Below are 20,007 nucleotides of genomic sequence, written 5' to 3'. Positions count from 1 at the left end.
AGTGTACATGATATTATTCATTAACAAACCTCACCTTTTTTTGAATTTTACTTTCTGATGATTGGTGCATAGACATTCCCTTGGGATCCCTATGCACCAATCTAACGTGTCGTTCTAAATTATCTTTACGTAGATATATCCGAGGACATTCGTTGCAATATAGACGTAAATCCTTATTATGGAACCGCAGAACATGTTTCCGCACTCCAGAGTTGGTAAAAAACGTCTTTCCACATTCGTCACACTTGGGTTTATCACCTAATAAATATAAGCAATGACTGATGTTACATTAGCAGATTCCAAAAGGACTCTAGTGATTTTTTTTTTTAAATGGCTTAATTTATATTCAAACATATATTTATTAATTGATTTGAATCAAGTATTAAATTATCTTAATTGATTCAATAAAAACAGTTAATAAATGAATAACTAAGGCTTGAGATATAATTTAATTAAGGATGCTATTTATGAGATAAATAGCAGCTTTATTATACCTTCATCATGCGTATGAATGCGATGATTCTTCAATGCAAATTCTGATGAGTATTTCTTGGGGCAGGTACGACATTCAAAAGGCTTGACTCCAGTGTGAAGAAGTTCATGAGATTGAAGATGATTTAATTTGATGAAGCGCTTTTTACAAATTTGGCATTCGAAACGGCGTTCCTTAACTAGAAATGAATGATAAGATGATGCGTTATTTATTGTAAAAAAACTCAGAATATCTATATTTGTGTTGGGGTTTGGACTGATACCGCTTTAACTTTGAGTGGATAGAACTTATTCGGTCCATAATAGAGATTTGGCGTGGAACAGTATCAATCAAAAAGTCGTTATAATTGGTTACATAGAAAAAATCGGCCTGGATCAGTCGAAAACAAAATATGTTTGTTTGTAGATGAAAAATAGTTAAAATTTCCATCAATATTAATTTTGTTTACCTCCATTATCATGTAAATTGTATAAGCTTTCATTTGGTACCCCTTTCAATGCAATAACATCAACTTTTGGGTAGCACCAACGAAAACAAAGACAGTATAAATCGAATTTTGCAGCATTTTTGAAGAGCTTGGGGCAGGCATATTGAGTTAGTTTGCACATTGTAGAATGGGAATAATGCATATTTTTGATGAAAATAGTCAATTTTGAAGAGGTCTAATGTAGGATTGTGTGAGTCCTTATTTAGGATTCAGCACTGCAATCACGTAATGTTCAGTCTAGGTCCGGTCCAGTTCAGTCCTGCATATCAGCCCTAAAACTGATTGAGTTGGTTCTTTGATGAAGTCATTCAACTATATTTCATCTTTAATAAATCAGTACCGACGGAAGGACTGATCGAACAGGTTCTAAGACTGGACGTGCCCGAATCAAAAATAGTCTAATAGATATGAATACATATGAATGAAACAAATCAATTGGGACTCTCTCCTTTTCTTGATTTGTGTCCAAGATTGATTTTATGTTGGTACACGAAAGTTTGATATTATTTTTCTCTTGATACATATATATATATATATACAGACGTACCTAACACGACGACACTAATTCCCTCTATTCAAAACACTCCTCCTTCCAGCAACACCGCCGTTTTTCTTGCGCCAAGATATAAAAGTGTTTCAGTATTATAATCTTGTGTGGTGCGTCAACATACAAACAATCTTGAACAAAAATTGAGAAAAGGAGCAAATCCAAATTTATTCTTTTACTTCAAATATACGAACAAATCGATATTTCATAGGGATATTCGAGTCAATTAAAGGCTTTGTATTGCAATTGTTGGGGTGAGATGAGATACCAAAGAAAGTAAGCTATACTTTAGAACCTTTATTTGATATAATAGACCTATATTGGCCCCAATATGACCCCTTCCAAATAAAATATATTAATGGTTCATTATTTTATTATACAATTTGCCACACACACACACGTATAGTTAATAAGAACAATTTACGGGTAGAAATTGACCATGATTCGACAAAGAATACAAAATAGTCTACACTCAATTTTGGAAAAAATCATTCTTTCTAGCTTGTGTTTTGGCGGGTCACATACGAGTATACATACAGCCTAATATTTAATAGACACATTTGAGTCAATTATAGGATTTGTATTCAAACATGTGAGATGAGTTAAGATATCTAATAATTGTATCTATAGTACCTTTGTTTGATTTACATATTCAAATACATAAAATATACCAAAATCCAATTCTTTTGCAGTGAATATCAATTTTGGCAACATTGAAAGTACACCCAAAATGTAAAAAAGACTAATTTGTTGATAGAAATGTTCGAAGAAAACAAATGTCAGCCAAACTGAATTTTGAGAAAAACTTATTCTAGCTTCATTTGTGTTGACAAGTCACATATGCAAACATGCCAATATTCCGTAGACATATATGAGTCAATTATAGGCTTTGAATTCAAATTTGTGGGATGTGTTATGATAAAGAATAATTGTAGAAATAGTTGAAAGCCTTTATTTGATGTAAGAGACTTATAGGGTGAGGACACAAAAATTAGAATCCTCTTTGAGACCATCTAGCCTAAGTTCTAAATGTTCAACAATTTTTTACTTGGCACCATTCGAAGTAACTGACGCTCAGCTAATATTGGATGTTTCTGTTGTTTTTGTGCGATCAAAAATATCCATGTAACAAGCAAAACGGCAATCTCCTCCGCACACGAGTCAATTTCTGACAAAAAGATCTTTAAAGTTGACGTTGTTCTGAACAGGAGAAAGGATAGCTTCTTGGCTGGATCAAAAGCTCAGGTCGAGGGAACCATCAGGACCAAAAATTCATCTCAGGTCATGGTGTTTGGTGTCGTGGCGTCCGACGGCAACAAGTTGCCTCCTTACTTCTTCAAGGCCGAGGAGAAAGTCAATACGGATGTCTACTACATGGTCCTCAGGTACCATGCCTTGCTATGGTTGAAGAGCACGTTCCCCAGGGTCAACTATGTGTTTACCCAATACAACGCCCCGGCACACACATCCAAGACGGTGCAGCATTTCTACCGAGGAAGAACATGGATGTCATCTAGCCGGCAGACTTCTGCCTTATTAGTCACCAACGTGAACCCCTGGACTTTGCTGTTTGGTGCATCTTGGAGGGTAAGACAAATAAGACTTCTCACCCAAATGTTGATGCTCTGAATGAGGTGATCACGGAGGAGTGGAACAACTTGTCTTCATCAAGGCCCACTGTGCTTCTGTTTGTCCCCATGTTGAAGCCATCATTCAGATTGGAGAGAACCATATTGAATAAAAAAGGTAAAAAAATGTTAAATTTCCAACTTTTACTTCAAAAGTTTGCCATCAAAATGGCACAAATAAAAATATGTAGAAGCGAAAACGGCTTTTAAAAATTTCTAATTTTTGTGTGCTCACCCTGTATATTAGGCCCAATTTGGCCCTTTTCAATTAAAATAAATCCTTTTCCTATCCTTTCATTGTGACAATTAATTTGGGATACTTTAAGTGGAATTTGCGACATACTCAAAGGTTTAATATGAATAATATGATGACTGAAATGGACAATAATTAGTCGAAGAATACAAATTTAGGGAGCACTCAATTTAGAGAACAATCAGTTTAACTAGTTTTTGTGTTGACAGGCTACATCTAGATAACCTTTTCCTTACAAAAAAGAAAATAATAAGAGATAATAGTTATGATTATGAATATGGTGTGGTACATTTTTTAAGACATGGGCTGATATCGAAATAGAATTTCTATAAGCATTTGTTTTTATTTATAAAAATTATCTTGTTTTGTTTGCCAACAGATTCATGGAAATTCATAGTTTAGTATTAATGTTTCTTTAAAAACAAGTTTAAAAAAGAAAGTGATTTTAATGGCAGACAAACTAACAAAGCCTTCGTAAAAAATAAATATAATATTGAATTATTTAACTAATGTAATGAGCAGGTGGGGAAATTTTCTGTTTCACACTTTTTGGGAAGTACAAAACAGATACACATAATCATTCATCTTATTGTGTGTACTCAGGGGCTTCCGCAGAATAATATTGGGGGGATGAGGCTTTATAATAGGATTTTTTTTTTGGAAAAAAAAAAAAAAAATTCAAATATCAAATTTCTTTTTTTCTACCCCACTGTTCACAAAAAATTAAATTTTGCTAAACAAAATTTCAAAAATCACCAACTATTAACAATTTTTTTTGTACGAATTTTCTGATTACATCATTCAAGATATCACAGAGCAAATCTTGAAATTTCAAGGAAATTTCTCCAAGATAAATATAAATGCACATACTGAATATTTTGTCCAATATGTTGGTCTTCCGAATTCGGGTCGATATATCAGCCCCATTATTTGCGATACTATTGGCGTGAAGTGTTTTTTATAATAAACTAGGATCAAAAACACAATCGACTGGTTTCAAGTGACGTCAGGATGGTTGATATCAGCCATTTGGGTGGATATACTACCAAGTTTTATTACAACAAAAACATTTTTGTATGAATATTGGTGAAAATAGTGAACCATTTAATGTTAAAATGTGACCAAAAAATAGAGCAAATAATAATATGAGTGCGAGAATTTTTTATTATTATGATGTGATGTGTAGAGTTGATATTTTTGTAAGGACAACGGTTGTTGCGGTTAATTTTCATCTATTTTGAACATTAGTTAATAGCCATAGAGATGAGAGTTTTGTAAGAGCGCAAGAAAAAGGCGAAAACGAAGCTTATGTTGTTACTGAATTTGGACATTGTGTTATCTTCTAACAAACAGCTGATGGTACCATATGTCTCTCCCGCTTTCTCCCTACACTCTTATTTTTCCTTACAAAAATGTCAACTCTAGGGATTAGCCATGGAATACTTCAGTCTCTACAGTGTGTGAAGAAAATCGTACATTAATTGATTCCCTTGTACAATTTCGTTCAGATTTTCGAAAATAAAAGAGGCAGAAAATTGAAATTTTTATTAGTTTATTGGCTATATCATTTCTCAAATTAGCCTCTCTTAGCCACCAGTAAGGCCTCGATCCTGGGGCAGAAGTGCAAGTACGTATTCCTCACAAAGTCCTTGCTCATTTCCTCCCACTCTTTGTCTACTGCAGCCTTCAGGTACTTCACATTGGGTTGAAAAGTCGTACAAGCCTCACGGGGTTCTGGTTTGGGCTTGACAGCGAACAAAATTCCTTTTACCAAAATCTTTTTAGGGCCGTTCCTAGGATTATAATTCGTGGGGGGCTTGGTTTTTGTGAATTTTGTGAATTTTTTTTTCAAATATTGATTTTTAGTGTAAAAAATTTCAAAAATGATGATTTAAATATTTAATTTTGTGGAACTTTTTGTTAATTTATATCTATTAACAGATTTTTTTTTTGGGTGGGGTGGGGGGAAATAAAATTTCAAATATTACATTTCTTTTTTAAATTACAAAAATTGACCATCTTTCTCATGCTATTTATTCATCGGGCTCCTATCTTGATTCTCCTTCACCGAGTACAAAAAAGGCAGTAGTCTCAATTTCGTTGAGACTACCACTGCCAGGCTCAGGCCATCCTTTGTCAGCTTCTTTACCTTGAAGACGAGCCTCTCCGGGCAACCAACGATCCTGACAATTTCCGTAACCTTGACATGAGCGTCGAACAAGTCAGATATCCTTTTTCTTTGGACCTCCATCGTCACTCTCGATCATAATATGAGTATTGTTTTGTTTTTTTAATTGTTCTAATTGGATTAGAGAATTAGCTCATGTAGTTTAAAATAGTTTAAATAAGGAGTACGAGCTCTAAACAAGTTTAAATCCTTCTGCATGACTTGCTTACGCACTCTGTAGAGCGCTTGCCGGCTGTCCTTTAATTCAAGCACTCGTTGCTAACCCTTATCTAAAGTCACATTAAATTTATGTACTTCTTCTTCTTCTTTTTTGTAAGCCGCAAAATGACTGTAGAATAGCAAGATTTTTTCCAAAAGAAAATATGTTTTACTACATTCAGTCAAATTGTAACAACTCACTGAATACTGAAATTGTATCTCATGGTTACATATTGAAATCCCCTAATTTTCCTTCATTGAACATCCTTTTAGATTGAAGGAAGCAAGAGTTGACAGTTTAATAAATACTATCGAGCAGGGGAGCAGAGTTGGTACATAAAATCCCCAACTCCGACTCCAATAGTTTGAATGTCACCCACTTCGACTCCGATTCTAACACACATAATATATAATTTAATATTTAGTAATATGCTTCACAGCCAATTAAAGTACTATTGAGCCATTTGAGTCTATACACTTTAAATGTACATACATTTAATTAATAGCTATAGGTAGTAAATAATTGTGCTATGTATAAAGAAAATATTTTAAATATAAACTAACTAACTATGTGAATAAGAAGTGAAATGTATCAAAATCTATATATTACTAATACATTCAATAAGTTTTGTGAAATAATGTACTTACTCGTAACCGAGGAATGACAATATACACAACCTCTCACTGCAATGTTACACTTTTCTCTGATGACATTTACTATTCACAAGTTTAATTAATGAACTAGCAACAGCCAGTGGCTATGCTCTAACCAACATAATAATTTAGATTTGAGATATGTTTATGAATTGGGATTGTATGGACTATAGATCACGTTGGAAATTTGTGAAGTAAAATTATAAATTAGTTAACTAAATAGGTTTGATAAATTAATATTACTCCATACCTATAATTAATAACCATTTATAAAATAACTTTACGAATACTCAATATAAGCTTTAGATTATAAATAAGTTTTGTTTACATAAATTATAATATTTTTGTAGCCCGGGTCGGAGTCGGTACAAATTTTCCGACTCCTGACTCCACCAAAAATGGCATCGAATCCGACTCCACAGCCCTGCTATAGAGCATGGATTCTAAAAAGGTGGCCCTCAGGCCAACTCCGTCTCCCAAGTACATTTAATACGGCCGTGGAAAATTATTTAATAAAAAAAAAACTTATGGAAGGTTTGATCAAAGACTTTCAAACTTCGATAATTGTGATGGAGTATTTCAAATTATTAAGTATCCGTTTGAATCCCTACCCAGATTTGTATGAAATGAGCAGGCTCATCAATTTACAAAAAATGAAAATATTAATAGTCTGCAAATCCAATAAACCTGCAATCAAAAAATGTTTTTAAGTATGTGTTCTAGTCATCTTCTTCCTTTTATAACAATTGGGTCTTTGTGTTTGTGAAATTTTCGAATCAACATGGTTGTGCAAGTCTGTTCTTTTTGAGATAAATGTGGTGATAAAAAAAAAAATATATTATAGCTAAACTCACTCATGAGAACTTAGAACAGATAATGAAGATTGCCGCAACCAGTCTGGATGCGAACTTTAAAAAAATAACTCAGAATTCACAAGAAAATTACATTGGCGTTATAATATATATAAATACAAATATTTAAACGTCAATTACTCTATCATATTTATATTAATTATAGTCCAATTAAAATTGAAGAGAATGTTTTATGAGTACCCCCAGCAAGATGATCTCTTCATCTCATCAAAGACTCAAAACTTTTTGAAAATCCCTGCCATAGAGTGTACGTACATTCAGACAATATTTGCTTTATTATCATATTTGTGGTAGTTCCCACCCTTGCCCGGAGTAATTAAGCGTCGACTATGTGACAAATTCTGCTCTAATTATATTGAAAATAACTCCCAAGAAATCCTCAGTGTTATTCTCCGTTATTCATAAGCACACTCACATATCTACTCAATACATATATCAAATCATATGACATGTTCCCTCTTCATGTAGTATTTGTATAGAATGAATGATTGCTTGCAGAAGGTGATAGTGTAAACGCATAATTTTAGTTCAATGTATATGTCGTTAATTATATTAATTATTTGTCTACACTTTTTTTCTATCTGATTAAAATTGTCTGTATGTATCGGATCGATCCTGTATGCTTTTCTATCATTAGACTATACATTGTTGGAGTGTACAGTGTGCAAGGTTCAATCGCGGACTTTTGATAACGAACAAATAGGGTCAACTTTTGATAGAATGAAAAGGAGTAGAATATTGAGGGTTTATGACAGACTTCTTTATTGATATATCTTTCTATTTTTCAAAATGATTTTCTTTGCCTGATACCACGGCCTCCAATCTGGACCTAAAGGCGCTGTAGTACTTCTTGTGGACATTGACGCCCACTGCTGTTTGAAAAATCCCTTGAAGTAATCCAAATTTCGGTGAGAGGTAGCATAGGCTCTCTTCTAGACTACACCACAAATGGCATAGTCAATGGGGATCAGTCTGTGGGAGAGAGTGGCCAGACCAACCAATTATACTTTAACACAATCAACAATTTCTGCCTCTCTTGACCCAGTCAGTTTTAGGTGCTGTTGAAAGCAGTTGCTGATGTGGTCGTACACAAGAGGTATTAACCAAATCCTTCACATACCTCCACATAGACAAATATCTGTCATTCTGCTGATTCTACTTTGCCGGACTCTCAAGGTTCTCACCTGAAGCCCCCATGCTTTTAGGTGAACAAGACTCCAGGAACACCCTACGACCTTTATGATCTCTTCTACACGCACTTGGGCGTGGAGCATATCAAACACCCTTTCTCTTCTCGCGTCCATAATGATATTGTGAATTTTTGAAAGTTTTTTTTTAAAATGTTTATTAATTGGAAAAGTCCATACTCTTAGTAACACAAACTACATTTTAAAATATTCACCCTAAAGTAATCTAGGAAAGTGATCCAAAAAGTGAAAAATCCCAAATTATTTTTGATTTCATTTGACTTTACATCTATTACCATGTTGGTCCTTATTAATGTGGTCGATTCTAGTCTGTGTCTTCTAATCATATCATTCCATAGGACTGTCAATACAATAAAGTCGAGTCACGTCATCAAGGACCAAAGTTTGATATGTTTTTAGGGCTGATATGGAGGACTGATCTTAACCGGACTGAGATTAAACTAGACTCTTCAGTAATAAATAAGGACCCAAACAGGCTATATGGAGCCTAATATTTCCTATTACATTAAAGCTTATTACATAAATTTGTGGGAAAATGTAAGCTAGATAATAATTGTAACTATATTTTATAACTTTTATTTGATTTAAGACACTTATATTGTCCCTTCATTGGCCTCTTTCAAATTAAATAAATTAATTTATACTTCTTTTATTTTGAGGATCAATTATTGCTTCTTTAAGATTGCATTTTTAGACACAATCAAATAGTTAATAAGAATAATTTGTTGATAATATATATTAACGATAATTATTCCAAGAATACAAATGTAGTCAAAGTCAATTTTGAGAACAATTATTCTTGCTTTATTTTGTGTTAAAAATATAAACATCCCATTTTTTCATAGTTATATTTGAGTAAATTATAGGTATATTATTTAAATTTGTGAGATGTTTTAAGATAGGCAATCGTTGTAGCTACAGTTTAGAGCCTTAATTTGATTTAAAAGACTTATATCGCCCCTGATTTGGACTTTTTGAATAAAATTATCATTTTGACTAATTTAAATACAATTTGCAACATATCCCAAGGGCTTATAAGATTAATTTATTTAGAGAAATGAATAATAATATTTCGTGGAAGAATACAAATCTAGTCGACAATCAATTTAGCTTGCTTTTGTATTGATTGGCAAAAAATTAACTATATATCATTACAAAAATATGATTTCTCCTTCAATTATGATGTCATGAGTGACGTCAGTGAAAATGCTCTATACAATAGTTAAAAATAAAGTCAACGATGTATATTGAAGGCAATGAATGTTCCCGAGTTCGTTTCATTTGGTAAGATAAAATATCTATGTATGTATATAAATACACTTTGCCTCGGAATTTCACCTGCTGTTCCATGTAGTCATAGTGGAAAAATATGTGGGACTTCATGCACCAAAAAGACATGAGCTCCACACTACATATTAAGTGTTCTACATATACATCCATATATTAGTTCTTCTGATTCAATCATTTGATTTTACTTTGATATTTAGGCTATCCACTCCAGTAGTGGGAGTAGTTATAATAATTATTATTTGAAGTCCTAGTTAATATCAACACAACTGTTTCAAACTTTGAAAAGAAGTACCAGTTGTCGTATCCACGTTATTATCATTAAGAGATACGTGTGTGTACCTAAACATATATGTGGCCCGTCAACACAAAAGCAAGGTAGTGTAATACTTCTCAATCAGGAGTCTGGATTGCATATTTTGCATTCCTCAACTAATTTACCGTCATTTTCAACAACAAATGTGGCCCGTTAACAACAAAGAAAGAAACATTTGTATTCTTCGACAAATTATCCTCCATTTCTTTGTACAAACTAGAAAATGGATAGATTTTATGCATTTGATTGGAATTATATTGGGGAGAAAGTAAATATTTCATATGAAATAAGGTTCTATACTCCGGGGCGTCCGCCGGATTATATTTTGGGGAGTCTTGGTTTTTGGAATTGTTAGGAAAAAAATTGAAACATTAAATTTCGTTGAACAAAATTTCCAAAAATCCATAGCCATTCACAAGAAATTAATTTTTTTTTCGAAAATTATTAAAAATTTTAAATTTTTTGAAAAAAATTCAATTAAATTTTTGGGAGAAGAATTTAAAAATCCACGGTTATTTACAGTAATTAAATTTTTAGGAAAAAAATTCCAAAAATTTTAATTAAATCTGAAATATTAGATTTTTGAAAAAAAGTTTCTCGTAAAAAGCAAAAATTATATAATTATTTTTATAGGGGGAGGGGGGGGGGAAGGCTACATCCCTTCAATCCCATGACACTTGAGCTAAAATTCTTGAGTATCTATACTCATCCCACAAATTTCAATAAAAAACCTATAATTCACTCAAATATGAGATAAATAATTTTAAATGAAGGATTTATAGTACTAGGGATGCGAATCATGCAATAATTGTATATTCCATGAACGATCGAATATTGTTATTGTTATTTTAATTCCGGAATCTACTAAAGGAGACTATCATCTAGATCTGCCTCCGTTTCCGAGGTCGAATTGAGTCTGTAACTGACGCCAAAGACAATAATACTTAATAATAATTTTTTTTTTATTCACCTTTCATTTGGCGATGGTGTTTATAAAAATCTGATAAATAATAAAGGAGAAAATCAAATTAAGAAAAAAAAACCCCGGTTGGTTGTTAAATAGATGTCGCATTTTTCTTTTTGATTTACACTCCAAAGAATTCACAACTCTAAGAATTAATTATGATTAAAAGAACAGACATCTATCGATGCTCTCCATTGTAATGTATGCACTTCCAATTAAATCCAAAATCTTTGACAGATTGAAGAACTTACAACATGGAAGCCACATCTTAAGACGTAGAAGGATAAATGATTTTCCTCTATTTCTATGAACAAATTTTTCAAATTAACCCTTTGGTCTATGCAAATTGTATAGAGTTAACTAGCCAAAATTCATCTTCACAATAAATGAATGGTAAATTGACCAATTATATTTTTGAGAGGGGTCATATTGAAGTCAAAAAAAGCCTTTAAAATCAAATATCTATGTATCTTATCGATGACATTTATGTATAGATTTTAAAATTGAACTGTTTGTTTTCCAACTTTTTTCGAATTTATATTATAGCAAATACGGAAAAGTTGGCATATCGTATGCATATTACCTATGCAGAATTACATTGTTCTATGAGGTGATCTTGAGGTCGCACATATCGATCAAAGTATGAAAAAAAGACAAAAAAAAATTACTTAGTAAATATAGAAACAATGAAGAGATTTTTAGTTATTTTGCATAAAATAATTTTGACATACATTTTTTTAAGCTATAAAAAGTATTTGTGAAGTTTTTTTTTTTTTAATTATGATCCTATGGAACAAAAAAAAAAAAAAAGATAGGAAAAATTAATTATCTGCGTATAGCACGCTTAAATTTTTTACATTTTCATAAAGGAAAGACCAAAATGATCTTATGTTATTAATAACTCTTTTTTGCTTTAGAAAAAAACTTTACAAATATTTTTTATAGGTTAGACCAGTGGTTCTCAAAGGGGGGTCGCGTATTTAGAAGTGGTAAATAACTCAGGGGCGTCCGTAGAAAGTGGGTTAGAGGGGATATAGACCCTGCCCCCCACAATTAAGGATTTATTGTTTTTTAGAAAATATTTAATGTTTGAATTTTTTTTTTTAAATTTAATATTTGGAATATAATTTAATTTTCTGGGAATAGCAATGGATTTTTAAAGGTTTTTCAAAAAAATTCAATATATTATTTTTTTTTTCTAACAACTTTATAATTGTAATTTTGTTTCCAAAAGATTTCATTTTTTTTAAACAGATATGGATTTTTGATTTTTTTTGTGAATAGCTAAGGATTTTTCTAAAAAATTTAATATCTTGACATTTTTTAAATTGAATTTTTTTAATTTTTGGATTTATTTTCAACAAAGTTCCAAAAACGAAGCCCCTCTCATAATATAATCCTGCTGACACCCCTATCACTGAAGCTAAAAATGTTTTGTGCTAGTAAGGTGATGATACTTGTGTTAAATTAATATTTTACAAATAGTACATCACTAAAAAAAAAGGCTGAGAATCACTGATGTCTATCATTATACAATGATGTAAAATAATAATTAATGCGTTAATTAATCTTTATTGAGTAAATAAAGATTAATAAAGATCCAAACTTTGAATGAGACGCGCTACCTAAGGATGCCATTCTACGGCTATACATTTTTGCATAAGTTATTTTTCTTATTTCTTACAATGTCTCAACTTTTTCGAACTAGCCATAATCAAAGCTGGAAAAAAGTTGACAAAACCCCCCACCCTATTACACAAGTCATTGCATTTGAATACACACCGTGAAATGTTGCAACCTCTTTGTATTCTGTTACGCATTATCGTACAATTTCTATAAACAAATACATTATTAACAATTTGAGTGTGTCGCAAATTCCACTTTAAGTAGCCAAAATTGACCGTCACAATAAAAGAATGAGAAATTGACAGATTTTATGTATTTGAAAAGGGCCTTATTGCAGGCAATATTCGTTTCTTAAAACAAAAAAAGGTTCTAAAATATATCTAAAACTCTTGTGTATATTAACTGGGAGAAGTACACGGTATTGATCAGAATCATTAGGTATCGATGAACTCTGCTGTAATAATATATATAAACAGGGTTGATCTGATCTAGTGGTACACTTGTTTTGTTTTTTTCAGTGGTTCAAGATTAAAATTTGAACAAGAGTTTTTGTAAGGACATTTATTTAACAAAATCCTACAAAAATAGGACTCGGCACAACTTTTATTCCATATGCTAGCCCTCAGCTGTAATAATTGCATCTATACGAGGCCAAAATCTCTGGCAGACATTGACTATATAGTTAGACTCGAGCTTGGTCCACTCCTTCTTGATGGAAGCCTCGTGAAGACTAGAACACAACCTCTCCTCCAGACGCGCCTAGATAGAGTAGTCTAATGGATTTACGTCTACAGAGGAGGCAGCATTATGTTGAGGTCCCAAAGTCCAGATATTTGTATGTTAGGAAGGTCCTGGGTCTTAGCGGCGGGATGACACGGAGCTCTGTCTTGAGTCCCCAAAGTTTTTTCTTGGCAAAAGTAGCACATTCTTGTCAAGAAGTTCGATGGAAGTATTTGCATTGTGCCTCTCCTTCCTATTCACAAAAATGTGAGGGTAGACTCCACAACGCCCAAGACTATGGGGCCTGCTGGATTTTTTGTTCTGAAAACATGTATCACTGAAACTGAGACATTCTATGGATATTCAGTTTTGATATAGCAGCTGTTCTGCTTATTTGCAGTGGCATGGACGCCGTAAATTTATTCATCGGAAAAAAGTAGAACTTTGTCAAGGGTATTATTGGCCTAGAAAACATTTAAAATCTTCTTTTTTCTCCTTTCCAACCATATCAGCTTGCTCTGTTTAGAGACATGATATCTTTTTATACTCCTCTGTGATTTTGTAGCAATTTAATTCCAAATTGAAAATAATAAAATATGTACCACTAGATAATATCAACCGTAGTGGTAGTACTTTGTATGTCCTAGAGTTATAAGGCGTCGACAACCAGAGAAATTTTGCTTTATTAATATAGAAGATAACAGCACAAGAAATCAACCGGATTCCTCTTCGTCTTTTATGAGCAGAGGTAAATGTGCAATCCGGTTTTTTACATATTAATGATATGTTATAATTAGTAATCTAGGACGTTCCCTCCTCAGTAATTAAATAATAACGATAACATCTTAGGAAAAGAAAATTAACTTTTTAACAAAAATGGGCGAGCTATAAAGTGCAACTGGTGACCATCACTGATTATTTTTCTAGTCGGAATTGCGGATTATTAATGTAAGAAAGATAAATTCCCCCATGATGTATTTCTTTCTCTATGAAACGACTCAATACATATGCCACTTTTCGCTTGTTCACTTATAAATACAATCTTTGAGATAAATGTATTAATTTACAATCATAAAAAGGTATATACAACATACATATGTTTAATGGGGTCACTTGAACAAATAAGTAAATCTACTGTCGTCGAGTATATGTACAATAACCTCGGATTGCAAGAAAATTAATTAAGTAATGATTTATGATTGTCCAATTTGAATTAGGATAATAAGGACTCAATTACATTGTATTAGTCACGTTTCTAAATCATTTAAAATTAATGTGAGAGAACTCCGGTAGGAGAGATTGGGAACAGTTTCATCACTTTTGGCTTTCGGCTCAAAAGAACACTTTTTACCAGTGACGTTTAAATTTTGATGTCGTTCATTTTGAGGGGCAAAAAAATTTCCATTCGTAATAATCCGTATGTTACAAAAAGTTTCAAATTTAGTTAACTAATAGATAATGGTTAAAAAATGGTTTGATACCAAAATCATGTCTCTGGCTTCAATATTAAGGAAGTTATGGCCAATTGACCATCACAATTTCATCCCGTTTTTTGTATTGTTGTTGTTAAAACCTAGACCAAAATCTGTGATCTAATATGGTATTTAAATAAAACAATACAACTTTCTTAAACATCAAGAGAATTTAATGAAATTTTCAGGAAATACAGAATACAGTATTGTACAAAAGTCCTTACTTTTAAATACCTGCAATTAGAAAATACAAATAATAATAAGCACAGTAATAAAGGCTGAGGGTTCTATTGTCGGATTAAAATTTATGTACTTCGCATCGACAGATTGGTAGAAAAATTTACAAGATACTACATTAATGAACGATTTTACGTCCATTATGTCTTTTATTTGGTCGTTGTAACTTTAAATACTATTTTAAGATGACTTATTTTTCTGCAAACGGTGCGAATTAAATGAACAAAAGATTGGAAAAAAAATTGTATGAAAGATTAAGCATGTATCTACATATATAAATGACCTGAATTTGATTTCCCTCTTATAATTGATCAAAATCCAGCATGTCTATCCCCAAAACACTTATAAACTTCCGCACACGCCTCCTGCAAGTTTTTTTTCTCTCCGGAAATGTGCATTTTGTAACATACTAAATATATAGAGATAATAAAATGACTAAATTTTCACTTCTGCAAGGGATGTTATGTTTTCGCTTCAGTTTGTTTATTAGTTACCAGCAGAGCATTAGTCCACTCTAGAATCCTTGAGGGTGCTCCCACTCAGTTACTAATTTTATGAACGCACTTTTACTTCTTTTTTTTAAACAATTACCGCGCTCACGCTCAATTAAAATAAGTAGTGCTCATTTTTTCGTTCGTATTAGTGTATTTGAATTTGACGACACATTATGATCAGGAGGCGTCCGCCGGGGTGAGCTGTAGCACTCCACAAAAAAAAATTGATTTTCACAAAAAATTAATATTTTGAATTTCTTCCCCAAAAATGTAATTTTTTGTGAACAGCTATGGATTTTGAAATTTTTTGTGAATAGCTGTGCATTTTTCAATTTTTTGTGTCCTCCTCATGAAGAAATGATTTCTTTGGTGCCTAACGACGAATTTTTTCCACTCTTATACAGGTAATGGTTTAAAAAGAGGAATCTTAACCTTAATAAATAAAAGGAATATAGAAGTAACATTTGCATCAAAGAATAATATTTTCTTAGTGAGTTGAACAAAATTCTTATTTGCAACAGTAATGTGATATTTTATTTAATGAGCGCGTTATATTTTCCCTTCTATCAAGAAATTATCTATGACCACGTGGATAGTCCATACCACTTATATTGATCACCGATCTTAATGTTGATGTTGACAAAGTTCCTAATACCTACCCTAGCAGTTGTATCTTGAAGGACAAGATTTATAAATTGAATTTGGCTGATATAATGATTTTTCTTGTCGCAGGAGCTACTCTAGGTTAAAAGGAGAACAAAGGTCGATGATTGATTTGGCTCTTATCTCTCCGTAACTTCTGCACCTAGCGAAGAACGTACTCTATCGATCAGAACCCTCTTTTGATCATAGAATGAAATTAATTACATTTCGATATCAGCCTCGAAATGTTCGTTTTAGAATTCCAAGATGGATTATAGAGGATGGTGGATTCTGGAAGAGAATGAGAAGCGTAGTTAGAGGCTTTTTACAAAATTAACCCGGAAAAGACATCACATTTTTTGTACAAAAAACGAAGGAATTCCAATATTAACCAAGCTCAAACAGAAAACATTCTTGATAGCAATTCAATTTTTGCACGTTCGATTATGGCAGACTAAATTAATTATTTTAGAGTGGCAGAGGTTTTGGAAGCTGAAATGGAGGCCAAAGTCATTATAGAAAACAAATCGTCGAGAAGATTATATTATCTGTCTAAAATGAAAAAAAAGCTCAGTACCTAATGTCGAAAAAATAGGTTCTAATGGAAAAATCCTAACTAAAACTGAAAATATGATAAGCTACATTCATTTTGGATTCTAGGCAATTGTTGGGTCTGGAAGACATGTTTTTCGAAAAAGGGAAATAGTGGTGCTGAATCATGAACAAAAAGTTTTTACTAAGGAGAATATAACTCGATATATTACTCAAAAATATAAAGGTAGTAAAGCTCCAGGTCCAGATGGAATTATGGTGAAATTTACTCAATGTTTCCAAGTGAAATTGTTCCTTTTCTTTTAAAAATCGGTAAAAAGATGGAAAATAATGGCAAGGTGCCCAGCTTTAATTCCGAAGACGAGAGAAGGTTCCGAGTTTAACCACTAGAGACCCATTACGGTGCTCAACGATTCATACAGAATTATAAATCATACGGGATTATTGCTGAACACAGGGAGGAAGTTCTTAATAAAAGTATTGAGGCTCAACAGAAGGGATTTGTAAAGAAGAGGAAAATATATGATGTCTCTCGAAATATTCGTGCTTGTATTGACTTGATTGCAGAAAGGCAAAAATTTGGAGCTGTAATTGTGAGCAAATTCTCTTAAGTGTTCGATTCTATTACATACGAACAAATATTAAGATTTGTTGAAAAGCTACTACCTGCGAAGTTTTTTAATCCAGTACGAGCATTATTATATCAACTATATCAATTAATGGTGTGGAAAGTGAACAAATTACAATAAGGAGAAGTTTCAGGCAGGGCTGTCCTTCAGGTGTTTTAAGAAAATTTGGTGGATTTGATGTAAAGGTAGCAGGATCGAGTCACGTGATAGATATCTAGGCTGACAATGCCACTTTAACAATAGAGGGTAATTCTGAGCCACAACTGATGAAAAGAATTGAAGTTTTATTAAATTTTATTGAAAGGTTTGAGATGGTTCGTGCCTTTCTATCAACCCGGAACAAAAACTAACATCTTACCCTTGACTGTAGAACCCTTCTCAAGGTCCAAGAGTTGCCTTCTGTGAAATAAAATGGAAGATTGAGATCTTGGGTATCGTTTGAAAATGAGAAAGTGAGGATGAAAAAAACCGGAAGGACATTTGCTAAGCTGTTTCTCCAAGATTATGTAAATGGAGATTCTTCAATCTTCAGAAACAAATAGATCTGTACAACACAATCGAGGGACCTGGGATTCATTCTACACAAAGTCAAATCTTGCCCTTTTATAAATGAAAGAACAATTATTGAAGAAGAAAGATGGTTCAGCACGCTATTTAATAAAAGTTACATTCCTGTGATTAAAAGACCGAAAGGTCTACTAGGAGGTGGCACGACAAAACTTTCCATTATTATTCTCAAAATTTATATTGAACTTTTAATAGATCTAACAAGAAACCCTGAAACTGAATGGTACTGAACTATGACTCATCGTGCGATCTATTGATGGATCATGTTTGGGTCAGACTTGACGAACGATACCACTTCCAGGATATCCCAAGTTTGGGGTGCAGAGCAAATAATCCTTTAGAAATGCGTTTTAGTTTATGAGAGCGATACAACTATTTCAGTGATTTAAAAAAAATCTCGGGAAAAAGTTTCTCTTCCGGAATTTTCCAAACCCAAAAGATCTAGAAGATAGTGCCATAAAGAAAAAAGTTTTTACCCAACACGATTTTGAACCACCTGTACCTTTTCTTGGTGGTAGATTCAGATACCCTTTATTAAGATCTCTGAAAGAGCATAAGTTGTTGAAGCTGTGGCTTATAAAAATGTACACGTCCTAGAACAGTTTTAAAGTTGATAGGATATGCAAAAAATACTTAGCATTACTTAGTCTCCCTCAAAATTGAAAAAAAAAAAAGGATCGTTGGGTCCTTAGCAAAAATCAATTACAGAAATAAGTTTATGACCCAACTCTAAATCTATATAAAGTATAATCTAAAAGATATCTCGAAATGCATTACGAATGCGTGGATGGGTATTATTCTTTTTTTTAGAATTTGAGGACGCGGGACTACCTCAGATGCTAAAACAATAGAATTCCCCATTCTCAATGCAAAGGTTCTTATTACACAGAAGATGGCAGCGTACAAACCACCACAGCCTACGAATGGATGAGTATTTTACTAAAAGTTGCAGCAAGAGATAAAGCTTCATCCCCGAAAATACTTTCCCTGGGATTCATGGACGATGGCTGAAAGTAAAATACCTCCCAACTCTCTCTTTGGAATACAATAAGATTATATGGAAAATTTAAAAATAAATAAGAAACCCATTTAGTCCTTTTTATGTTTTTGATTTCTTGATTATTTTTTGTTTTTTTATGCGTTGCTAAAATTATAATTTTACATTGTGATATTAATTTAATGTCAATTTGACAAACTAATTGAAAAATTTGTATTTTTATCCAAATTTTTCTTTTAAATTGTATACGAAACCTCAAATTTTGATGTAAGTTCAACCCCGAAGCTATAAGTTTAAACTATAATGTCTGTATACAAGCATAGATTCGGTTTCACATATTAACATATTAATAAACGGCGAATAATAAAATAAAAAAGGATTGGTGAAAATTTTAGATTTTTTATTTAAAAAATTTAATATTTGAATTTTAGTTTTTTTAATTTTTCCAATAAATTAAATACTTGAAGCATTTTTCAAAAATTAACATTTTTTGTTAATAGCTGTAGATTTTTAAATTGTTTTCTAAAAAATTAATTTTCCATTTATTTTTTCTGAAAAATTGAATTCAAAATTTTTCAAATTTTTGGGGTTTCTTTTAAAAAAAATACAAAAAACCAAACCTCGCCCTCCCAAAAAAATAATATATATATTTATATATAATCCTGCGGACGCCCCTGGTGATTGCAATTAAAATCAATATATTGCAAGTTCAAGTGTTTGTTGCACGATGTGACAAGCATACATTATATGCAATAGGTTATAAAAATCCAATTGAATGGTTTCATTATAATAAGTGTGTCAATAAATTTTTCTTTTTCTTTTGGTGTGTTTTGGGCACAAAGAGTTTGGAAATCACTGTCTTAGGGGACATTTATTTACGAGGTTTTGTTCACTAATCCTGATAATTAGCTTGATCTTGAACCAACGTTTTTCAAGTTTTTGAACTTATGAGATTTTGAGATCTCATGTCAATTCA

General features: G+C 32.3%; 1 protein-coding gene across 1 annotated transcript in view; it reads right to left on the bottom strand.

Moving 5' to 3' along the window:
- The window catches only part of LOC121122279 (uncharacterized), a 62,780-nt gene that overhangs the window by 407 nt on the left and 42,366 nt on the right, over positions 1-20,007 (bottom strand). Inside the window, exons 4-5 of the mRNA XM_040717266.2 lie at positions 495-671; positions 35-258 (exon numbers count right to left, since the gene is read on the bottom strand). Of these exons, the coding sequence (XP_040573200.1) occupies positions 35-258; positions 495-671 (401 nt within the window). The remainder of the gene's footprint in view (positions 1-34; positions 259-494; positions 672-20,007) is intronic.

The sequence above is a fragment of the Lepeophtheirus salmonis genome, chromosome 7, assembly GCF_016086655.4.
Source record: "Lepeophtheirus salmonis chromosome 7, UVic_Lsal_1.4, whole genome shotgun sequence".
In the NCBI taxonomy this organism is placed as follows: Eukaryota; Metazoa; Arthropoda; class Copepoda; order Siphonostomatoida; family Caligidae; genus Lepeophtheirus; species Lepeophtheirus salmonis.
Note: the sequence above shows the minus strand (reverse complement) of the source record. Positions and strands in the feature narration are given on the sequence as shown.